This window comes from Morone saxatilis, unplaced genomic scaffold (genome assembly GCF_004916995.1).
Source record: "Morone saxatilis isolate NCDOM2014 unplaced genomic scaffold, NCSU_SB_2.0 Contig2, whole genome shotgun sequence".
Taxonomy (NCBI): Eukaryota; Metazoa; Chordata; class Actinopteri; family Moronidae; genus Morone; species Morone saxatilis.
This window is the reverse complement of record NW_023339762.1, coordinates 5651076-5663061: the sequence shown is the minus strand read 5'-3', so window position 1 is coordinate 5663061 and position 11986 is coordinate 5651076. Positions and strand designations below refer to the sequence as shown.

The 11986-nt window shown below is 39.6% G+C and overlaps 1 protein-coding gene across 1 annotated transcript in view; it reads left to right on the top strand.

Moving 5' to 3' along the window:
* grm8b (glutamate receptor, metabotropic 8b) overlaps positions 1-11986 on the top strand; it is a 126294-nt gene that overhangs the window by 75221 nt on the left and 39087 nt on the right. The window contains exon 8 of the mRNA XM_035665793.1: positions 8301-8501. Within this exon, the coding sequence (XP_035521686.1) occupies positions 8301-8501 (201 nt within the window). The remainder of the gene's footprint in view (positions 1-8300; positions 8502-11986) is intronic.

The following is an 11986-nucleotide window of genomic DNA, read 5'->3' as shown; positions in this document are numbered from 1 at the left end:
TTATTGTTTTCACTATTTGGGTTCATTGTACAGTTTATCAGTTCATCTGTACTGTTATGATTTGACTATAACATACACATAAAATATGTCACTTAATTTACTAAATGATAGAAAAGGGGTTGCTAAAGGAAAAAGGTTAGAAACCACTGCTATAAAGAACTGAGAAAAATGTTTTTGGCTAGTGCGAAAATTAGGAAAGTGAGGAAAGTGGAAAGTGGAAAGAAGAAGCAAAACGTTCTGCTTTACATTTTCTTTTAATTTCTTTGACTTTCCTTTAATATTAGATTTTTATGAAATATTTTATAGTTATAAGAACATTTATTTAAATGTAACCAAGTGAGAAGTTTAGAGAGGAAATGGCCTTTTGGTTAACAACTCATAGACATCTGAAATAAGACAAGGGGCCCCAAGTGTAGACATAATGATTTAAAGAGGTTGGGAGCTGCTGTATTAAACTTTTATAATACATTGTATTTTATAAATATATCTTAGGTCTTCAGTCTACTTACTCTTGTAAGTATGAGTCCTGTAAGTCTGTGGCTGCAAAGCTTCAAAACCTCCATTAGAGAAGAAGAAGCAGCCTCAGGAGCATCTCACCAGCTGACAGAGATTAGAGCGTGCTCAGTACAATCCCTCCAGAGGGCACTGGGGGAGGCCCGCTCATTAATTGTAATTAATTAGAATAATTAAATATCCATGAGACACGGTGGCCCGAGGTCTGACGGAGACGTTCCATCACCCTCCGCTCAGGGATGATGTCGCCGCTCTGCCATGTTCACAGCCGCCGCCACCTCTGAGCACCTCATTTCCTGCCAGATAGAGTGTGTCGCTTTTAAAAAGTAATCCAATATTGTAATTATACTAACAACCCCACCTCCAACCTCCAACCTCCAGCCCCTCCCCCCTCCTGAACACTCGAGGGTAAATTAGAAAATCTATTTTTCCTCCTCCCTCTCTTCCTTCTTCCACGTTAATATCATAATCACCTCCTCACAACTGAGACCTTCACAAAAAACAATCCCTTAAACTATCCTTAATTTACTTCTTAAAGAGTAAGGACCACACCAGCATCTCACTGGACCCAAATAACATTAGCAGCTATGTTTACATACTGTTTAATGTGCTTAATGTTAGCAGTGCGCTTTGCCTCCGTGAGGCTCGATCAACAAGCTACAGCAGTGGTTCCAACCTGGGAGTCGGGACCTCCACTAGGGGTCGCTATTGCTTTGTGGGGGGGCCAGAGGTGGCATGCAGTGGCATTCAGTGGCATTCGTGCTCCCAGACACTTTGGCAACCCTTTAGACTTGTTAATGGATTTCTCAAATATTCCAAATTAATTTGTAAATTAAGGCGAATTCATGTTCCCTTTACCCTACCTAATTAGTTAATTAAGGGTTTTTTCAAATTAATGGATAAATTAAGGAATCTCTGGCTACAAAACACCTTGATTGGCATTTGGTGTTTGAAAACACTTACAACACACTGTCTGCCCAGAACATGTAGGTTACAGAACCAGCCTGCCAGCTGCTGTCTATCAAACACAGACACCGGTTCACCCATCCAGCTGCTGAGGCCAGAAACAGCCAAATAATCTACAATAGTCAGAATACCTCTGTCTCCGATCCTTTCCACGGTCTAGTTACTCTTCCTCCCTGAAGGTCGCGGTCTGAACCTTTGTGACTGAGTCGTCCCTGATGTCTGCAGCCTCCAGCCGATGGATTCTCTGTCAGCCTCTCATTGATTCTGATCTATAATTAGTGTTCTGTTTGTTTGTGTGCAAGAAGCAGCAGCCGCCGACAGAGACTCTTGTTTGGATAATAGAGACACGTTTGTCGCTTGAAAACCTGATTCTGTGGTTGAGATCCTGACAACAGCGTGTCACTTTATGATGATCGCCTGCAGCGGTGAAGCAAAAACAAAATCCTTGCAACTTCTTCACATGTTGAACCTTCTGTTTTGGAGGAGGGGTGGACTTTATTGCCTTTTAATTGATAGTGACAGCTTAAGACTGAGAGGAAATGGGGAGAGAGAGAAGGATGACACGCAGCAAAGGGCCATAAACTCGCTCCTTTCCCTTCTCACCCCTCTTGTCCAGTCTCTTCATAGTCCACGGAGTCAGAGTCCTGGTCAGAGCCGCTGTGAATCACCTGGCCTCTGATGGTGACAGAGGCTGTGTTTGGTCCCGGCTGTGGCCACTGGAAAGCTGCTGAGCCGGCTCCGTTGCACACTCACCGAGAAGAAGTCTGATTTTTGAAACAAATTGTGTTAGGCTCAGCGGGTTAACACAAATTATAGTACACACATCGGAATAAAACTGTTAATACTGCAGCAAAATATCCAATACAAGTAATGGTTAGTCACTGAGTGTTCAGACCAAAAATAGCACTGAATTTAACAGGACAACAGAAAAAATGACACAGGAAAGTTATTACAGTGCCCCCCCGTTGCATACAATTTAAAGTATTCATTACATTTGAAAAGAAGAAAAGAGAATGGGTTTAAATGCATATGTTAACATTTTCATAATTTAAGAAGAAGAAAAAGAAGTTTATTGCTTCTCATTTGGGCTCTAGCACAGAAAAAAAAAAAGTTTTTTGCATATTTAAAGATCCAGGTATGATTTCCTTTAGTGCAACCTTCAGGACAAACTTGATATTTTCAGCTGCTGGTAAGGCTGTAAGCGTAGCTAAATCATCAGAATGTTTGTGTTCACTTTCAGTTGCTTTCACTTCCTTTGAGAAAAGAAGATGGAGATATTCTCTAAAATCTAACTGTTCCCTCAGCAGCCGGTTTGTAGTTGAAGGATATCGAGTTTCTTATTATTCAGGTGAAACCTTGTTTTTCACTCAGAGGATCAATTCTTCCACCTGGAGACTTCACAAACAGTTTCATCAGAGAACATGAATATTTGATTCTGTTCTTCTTCTTTGTTCAACGATGTGTTTGCTGAGTTAAGAGCCTCATTGTTTTCTCACCTTTTTACAGCACTGTTCCTTCCTTTTGTGTTCCTCTGGGTTGCAGATTCCCTTGAAATACACTGAGTGCATACGAAAGCCAGATTTGCATTTGAACGCCTCTTTGTGTTTTCTTGTGTATGCTTTTTCTTACCTTTGTGCTGCAGGTTGTTTAGATATAAACGTCAGTAGATGAAAAAGTGATGTCGACAGAGGCCAGGTGTCTTTCTTTCTTCTGTTTGCAAGCAGCAGTGATGTCTGAGGAAGAAAAGCTGCCAGAGATTGAGCAGCTGTTTTGTCTTCAGCAGCACTCTGGAAGGTGTTCAACAGTTCGCTTGAGAGGAGAAAGTGGCTACAGTGGGGGGTCTTGTGCTGTATAGATTGTAAAGCCCCTTGAGGCAAATGTGTGATTTGTGTTATTAGATATAAATAAAATTGACTAGACCTGTCTTGACTTATTGATCTTAAATAAGGACTTGTTGGTCTTGACTTGTGGCTTATTGGTCTTGACTTGGACTGTCTTGATCTTAACTAAGGACTTGTTGGTCCTTGGGACCTACCTGTCTTGACTTATCGGTCTTGATTTAAGACTTACTGGTTTTGACTTGGGACTTAGCTACTGTAGCCACTTGCCTGTCATGACTTGTCAATCTTTACTTGGGACTTGTTAATCTTACATTTAGTTTTTGTTGTCTCGACTTGGGACTTGGTACAGTATTTCATAGCCAAGGCTTAAGACTCACAGTGACTTGCAAAACCTAAATTAAAAACGAATGTCAAAGTCTGAATAATAAACGTAAAATGTCAAAGACAAGAAATGGTGCGCCGGTGAACATTTGAGTGAATGTTGAGATGATTTATGTCCCTTTTATTCTCATGTGCTATTGGATTTGATTTTTCCTTGGATTCATGAATGTTTGAGCATCTTTCAGACGTGTCTGTCATGTTTTTATAACCCTCAATCAGAACCAGTGTTGCGAGGAAACATCATTATTAATCTTCATTAATGAATGTGACATAGACTGACATTACTGATAAAAAACAGAGCCAATGAAAACTCTATTTATGTAAATATATTCAGATGTGTGAGACACAACAGTTAGGCTGGTTTCTCCCCAAACTCACCCTATCACCACTAACCTCTGTAATTAGTTTAACGTTTATCTAATTTTCAAATCTAATTGAAATTGAAGGATGCCTAAGAGAGAGAGAGAGAGAGAGAGAAAGAGAGAGAGAAAACTGAAACACTTCCATCCTGTCAAGAAGGAATTAAATTTACCCTGTAAGTGATGTGTAATTGAAATGCCAGCAGCTGTGATGAAGCTGTCTGTCGAGCATGGCGCCTCGCCTCAGTCATTGTTAGGGTTTCACCATCATCATCATCATCGTTTATCAAAGCCCGTTAGCAAACAGAAACTAAATTCAGGTCAAACACGCTGCTCACCTTCCACTTTCTCTCCGAAATCATGTTAATTCATGAAGTTTCTGTTGCTGATGGATTATTCATAAGGTCAGTAACTTGTTTTAAAGTGAGTGGCTGATAAATAACTGACATTTTGTGCAAATGGAGCACACTGTGTGTATTTTCTAAAATGTTTCCTTCTCGTCCTGCAAGGACATCAACGCCACTCAACAACAGTTTGTACCAGGGGCAAAAATATCTCCAGAGCTACATGTCACATTTCCCAAGAAATTTACAGGAAATACGGATGGTCCTCTGAGGATGAAACCTTTTCACTGTGAAGACACCCTGACCTCTTCTCTAGCGCCACCCTCAGAACAAAATGATGAGCTATAGAACTGACTGAATATTTATAATCACAATAGGACGAACAGTATTTTTTCACAGGGGACATGTTCTCCCCACTTTTTCAGACGGCAGTATTAGACCCAATTTTCTGTAGTGGTCCCAGTAATATTTGCTCTTAAGGTGTACTGAAGCAGATCCCATGACATGATTAAGTTACAGTTTGAGTCAAGTCAAGTCATGCAGTTGCAAGAACAATACCTTCTACTCATATCTCAAGATGTTTGATTTGAAAGAGAACTCATTCTGATTATAATTATAAGTATTCTAATTATCTATTAAAACCACTGGAAACCAAAATCCACAATTGCCTTCTAATTATGTCAATTAGGCTTTTGTCATTTAAGGTTTTGCAAACTTTCCTGACATTGGGTTTGAATTGGGCATGGTTATGCTCAGATATTTATTATGAAAATTAAGCAATTAGTTCAGCAAACCAATAAAGAAATACATGTCAGTTGTCCCTCTCTCTGCTCCTGCTCAATCTGCCCCCATGAGTCTGTCCCAGCTGTAAATATTTGAATAGTTCAGTAATTAAATTTGGTTCAGACATTTTATGTTTCGGTCAGGATGAATTGTAATAACTTTGTGATAACACAACCGTGAGCATGGCTGTAAACTCTTTTTAACAATGGATAATATTAAAATATGACATATTTGACTCATTAAGATGTAGTTATATTTTATTTACATACTTTTTGACGATGAACTGATCCCACTGGAATCTGATATGGGCCACATTCAAAAAATAATGTGAACAACCATCAAAAATCTAAGCAATAAATCACAATTGAGCGCTAAGACTGGCAGTGTGAACATAGCCATTCACATATCATCACCTTTTAAGTTGATATGGTTAGAAAATAGTTTTTTATTCACACATTCAGCAATTACAGAGCAACATTATCATTTATTGGATACATTTTTATGTCCACACGCTGAATGTGAGTCAATGAGAGCAGTGAGAGTGACCAAAACAGTAAAGCTGTGGACCAGACAGCTAAACAATGATCTGAAACTCACTGTAAAGCTCAGTAAAGTTGAGGAGAGCTGCAGATTGAGGCGACAGTTGTCTGTAGGTCCATCACTATGAGCAAGACCTTTCACATTGTCCCATTGTTTTCACATTCTCATTTGATACATTGTTATTCTGAAAACATCGATTTCATCCACTTTTAAATATATTTTTCATACTATCTTGCAAAAAAAATAGGCCTAAAAAGATTTAAATGATAATTAAAACAAAAAAAGGGGACATCTACAGGAATAAATTCAAATTGTTTCACTAAGTCAACACTAGATGATCCTTCTTGTAAATTCAAAATGCTGCATTCAGGCACCATTTCAATTTCCAGGATCAAACGTATATTTTTTAAATACTGAGGAGACACTCATCATCAGCAGCGAGCAGCAATCATCTGCTACTTGGCCGTACATCTCCTCTCTGCCTTGGCGGTTTGACATCCTCGGCACTCCGCTCGCCGTTCGAGGCTCATTCATAACTGCCGTACAGACGTGTAATCAGTCTTTACTGCCGGAGTAAATGTCTCCCCTCGGACAGATCCCCGCTGCCCGCCTGCTATTAAAATTAAATTGGATTTCATTTCTAAGCTCCTATTAATTCAGAGAAGTCTTGTCTGTTGATGGAGGGTCCACTCCGGCAGTTAGTTTCCTCCTCCTCTCTTTCCCTTTCCTCTTTGCTCTCCGGCCGGCAGCGCGATCCCAGAGTGTCACGGCTCTAATAACAGTAATTACTTAGTGAACATTTTTGGAAGGACTTTACAGAGTTTTCAAATAAAAGATGACGATGTCTTCTCCACTCTGTTATTTAATCAAAGCTAATGAGATGGAGCCAAATGTATTTTTTTATGTTAATGGGTTAGTTATAGGAAATGTCTCATTTCACATGTGAGTTACTTTCTGCCTCGTGGCAAGGACAAAGTTCTTGGGTTCAAAAAGAAAAGGAAACGCACAAAGGCAGAAAGACCACAGATAGAAATAAGTACAGCTTGTTTATGGCCCTTGATTTTTCCTTCTGATTCACTGTCTGAATGTTGATATTTTCTGAGCAAGGCAACCTAACCCCGAAACCTGCTCATGGGGCGCTGGTAACGCGGCAGCCCCATCACTCCACCATCTCTCCCCTTTGCATGTCCACGATGTGCATGTAGTGTGCATTTCAGCCTGTGTGTTGATATAAAAAAAGAGAGTGAAAAAAACAAATTTCCCCCTAGGGGATCAATAAAGTATATCTTCTTTTTGTAACCATGTATCAATCCATATATATAATCATTACTACAATACCAGTACAATCAGTGTATCATGATTATGAAGATGAGACAAAAATTAGAGATCTTCCAATTTCTTCCAGTCACAAGGAGAATCATAAGATCCATATGTCATAATTAAGAGGTATTTTTCTTGTACTTATTAATTATGTTGTGATTACAAGACAGATTTTTTCGTAATTACAAAATATGGATCTTGAGATGTAAAATCGCAAATACAATATACAGAAGAAACATGAATTAGAAAAATCTCCCATTTTGTTTTCTTTGAACAAATCATTTTGGTTCCCATACTTTGGTTTTCATACTATTTATGTTTTTACAGTATATGTGTGTGTGGGAGGTTACATTTTTCTTAATGTTGATTGATCAAATGAAGAACATTTGTCCAGTCATTTATTGGCATGGGCTGTTACGACACACAGGATGAAACCTCACGCCGGATGTCACATGTCAAAAAAAGAGTGACCAAACACTCGACTGGTGAAACCTACTAAAAACTGATGGACTTGGATCTTAAACATTTTGATGTGTTATTAAGCAGCTGAATACTTCCCCTAAAACACTTTTACATTACTGTTAATCAGCACATCACTCACAAAGACTGCAGCAGTAACAGGCGTACAAATTAGTTTTTTATAAATCATGTGTTAGGTGGGGAGAGTGGCTGAATGAGGGTCTAATGGGGATTATTGATGGATGATGGCTGGAAGGTGTCCTGATGAGGAACTGTAGTGAGCCCCAGACTGGCTGTAACATGGTGATGAGGGGGTTCGGGTTGGATAATTGTGAGAAGATATTTCAGAAGTTTTCTTGCTGGACTCAAGATGTCTCCTACTTCACTGTAAAGTCCACTCTCAGTGTCTGTGCACTGGTGGCTTCAAGCTTCTACTTCACACACACCAGAAAATTACTTCCAGACTATTTGTGATGTCACAAATCATGCTAGTAGGCCCCACCCCTTAAAATCAGTGAGCACAGAGAAATCTTCCACTTTCATGAAATGTGAATGTGAAACCATCCTTCTAGTGCCAAACTCTGCTTATACATCATTCTGCACAGTGAAGCTCAAACACCCAACTGTAGGAGCAAGAGCAAAAACACTTTTTTGAGAGGAGGGGGACTTTAACTTGAAACAGCTTGGAAACGTTGACAAAACAATCTCTCCACAAGATCCACTCAATAGTTGTTCTGGAGCATTTTAATCATTTTAGTGATTGATCATGTGACCCCTCTCTGTTTCTCTTCCAGGGTTGGAGAAAGTTGGCCGTGACTCCACCTACGAGCAGGAGGGGAAGGTTCAGTTTGTGATGGACGCAGTGTACGCCATGGCCCACGCTCTGCACCACATGCACCGCGATCTCTGTGCCGGATACCCTGGCCTGTGTCCCCGCATGGCCAGCATTGATGGAAAGGAGCTGTTGGCCCACATTCGCGCCGTTGGCTTTAACGGTAAGAGCTGCTGCTGGGTGATTGTCAGAATGTTCATTAGCACCATCCTTCAACCTCACATTGGAAGTGTTTTTCAACTTATTAACATGGTCGGTGCTCATCTCGGAAGTTAAAAAGGAATACAACCAACTTAATACTCAACAACTTTCTCTCAGATTTGAAGTTTTGAATGTTTGCAAACTTAAACACTGAAGTGTTTATGTCACTATAAAGTGCACTGTTAAACGTCCAAAAAATTAATCACAGTTGGTCCTGCTCCTTGTTGCAGTCAGGCTAGTTTAAAACATTTAAACTGTTAAACCTGCGAGTTAATCTCCAGCATATAACTAGCCAGTATCATCTCCCTCACCCATTCACCCATTCAATTCAACTGAAACCAGTACAAACTCAACAAATTCTAGAAAGTGTTTCCTGTTGTGGTGCGATCCCCTGGTCAACTCACAGATCAGAGTTCACTTCTATTCAACACTGACCCATTAGATTGTCAGAATAACTGTAATGGAAATAGAGGAGACAGAAAGAAGCAAGGCACTGAGTGATAAACTACTGCTGAACCAGATCAGACTCTGATACTGCTTCATCCAGTGTGAGCTCTACTTCAACTGACAGTGCCATCAGGAGCTGAAAAGGAGACACTCCACAAGCTGCTGGGATTTCTTTTCACATCACAGACAGACTAAGGGAGTAACGAATTACATGTAACTGAGTTACGTAATCAAGATTTTAAAAAAAAAAGGTAACTGTAATCAGAAGAACGTAATCAGATTATGGTTACATTTAGTAAATATGGCTATTTTTTGCAGGATTACAATTTTAAAATACATAATTTCGATGCTAAAAATCTTTAAATTTTCCATATTTTTAAAGGTTACATTGTTCTGTTGTCTTATAGAATACACTTACATCAGTATGTTTTATTGATATTTCTTTTCTCTTGTTTTTATTTACATATTTGGTGTTGAGGTTATCCAGAAGTAATGGAAAGTAATCAAGTTACATTACTTTAATATTGTGATATTTGGATTAGGTTAACAGGTAACTACTAATTTTATCGCGTTACATTTTTAAAGTAACCCTCCCAACCCTGATCACAGATGCTGTGCCAGTAAAGACACTAAAAAGTGAGATTTCCAGGTAAAATGAGAGACTATGTAGCTGTTATAGTTACATTTAGTTTGGGGGTTAGGGTAAACTAATCTTTCTCAAACTAAACTAAACCAAACTAAACATGCTGCTCAGTTGCCAACAGATCAGACTGTGTGTGTTTTTACTGGACAGCTTTAAGTGTGAACGTGTTGATGGTGATCAACACTTCCTGATGCTTGCAGTAAAGTCTCCCCGGATGAATAAAGGTTAAACAATAGCTGCAACCCCTCACCACACAAATATTTGATGCATCACTTAAGTTTCAGTCAAATTAGAATATTTTGATGTGGGTTCAGCCCTAATAGCAAGTCTATATAGATTCCGATTGAACCATTTGGTTGGCTGTGAGTTCCAATAATCACCGCCTCCACAGTCAACAAGTCAAACAAGTTCTCTGAGAGAGCCATCTGGCACCGTCTCCACACTTTACTGACAAATATTTGTTCTTGAATTTCTCCACATTTTCACGCACATCTGTTTATGTGAGGGCCAAGATCCCCAACATTTTAATCAACATTAACGAGGAGGCGATTTGCAGGAGTCATAAAGTTTGTCCGATGTGTCTCACTGACGTGAGGTGAAAAATGTTGAAAAAAGACAAGAGAAAGGCAGGAGGAAGATGTAAGAGAAGACAAGTTGAGTCGAGGGCAAAAAAGAACATGATAGAAGTCATTATTAGTCATCCTGACCTTCATCAGCATCTTAGTCTTTTTGTAAGCACAGCTTTTTGCCCTCCATCTCATCAGGTGGACGTATCACTCCCTCATTGACCCTTCTCTAATTTATTTCTTTCAATCCTTCATCCTTACTCCATCTTCTTCTTCTCCATCTTCCTCATCATTGCGGGCCAAGCTCTTCTCATGGCGGTCGACCTCCCGGCGGGTGAAGGCCTTTGTCAGCAGGAAGTGTGAATGCTGACGCCGTCATCAGGGAAACCTCCACTCATTATTAAACACCAAATATGGTTGTTAGGCTTTATTTCCTCCTGTTTCCACATTCATTATTCTCAGCTCAGTGGGAGCTGCTGTAGTCTGATGATGATCCGCTTTCACACAACTTTAAAAATACACACACATACACACACACACACAGCTGTGGAATATTAAATCTCACACTTCTCATGTGTGCTGAGATGTTAATTTTACAGATCCACATGAAAAATGTAAAGAACTATGTTTCCATAGACGTTTCCATATGTTTTGGGAAAACGAGGGATGACTTTTAAGCTTATTTCAGCTTATTATGATGTCTTATTTGGGTAGTTTTGTGTATCATTTCTACCGGAAAAAATATTCACAAAGGTAATAGCTGAGATCTCGGAACAAGGGGGCATTGCCAAAGAAAAGTGTGATGGGTCAAGAAATATATGAGCAGTCGGACAGTGAGACACATTCATTTTAAGCAGTTAAGATCTTTGTCCGCAAGGTTCAGGAGGTTTGACATCATCATCATCATCTCTCACAGTAGCTGCTAGTTTATGGTGCTTCTGTACCAGAGCTGCAGCAGAACCAAGCTTATCAGCACTGCCATGTACATAGCGGACGCTGCAGAGGATGAACATCTTTCATTGTCTACAGGTCTGTCAGTCCTTTATGCTCTACAGTGTGTGGTGTATGTTGTGTTGTGAAACTGCTCAGATGTTTGCTAAAATGCAGGTGCAAAGCATACCTGCCAACACTTGCATTTTTCCAGGTCTCTTGTGTGCATGTGCGCTGCTGTTCTCTGCAGGCAGAGTTGGACTGAACAGTTAGTTGTTCCTATCTGCTGGAAGCCACACGCACATACTCGTGGACGCGGAACACTAATGTGGATGAGAGAAAGAGAGGGAGCGTGCAACTATGGACAGAAATGTTGACACTACATATATTTCTTTGATTATGACATTGAATGTTACTCTATAATTATTTTATTTATTTTATTTTATAAGTTCAGGTAGTTTACATCAAAACATCCACAGAGCTAGCCTGCGGTTGTAATTTCATTATACATGGTGTGTGTGTGCTGAAAACAGTGTTCAGATTGTCATCATTTACTTAACCTTTACCTACCCCCACTACCCTCTAGATAGTAGAAGGAAGGTATTTAGGTTGCAATCTCTGAATAAGACTGGTAGTCTCTTTAACAAAGTCCCACAATCATATATTGCAGCACCAAACCACAGCAAACACAACGGAAGCTGAGACTGTAATTGTTGGTCAGTGCAAGACATCTTCATAAGTATGTCAGCATTAGAGTGTTAAAGGTACAGTAATAGGAGAACAAGGTATATCAACATTTAGTATCTGTGACACATATTGAAGTGTATATATATATAATTTCAGATTCATTCTTTATTGTCC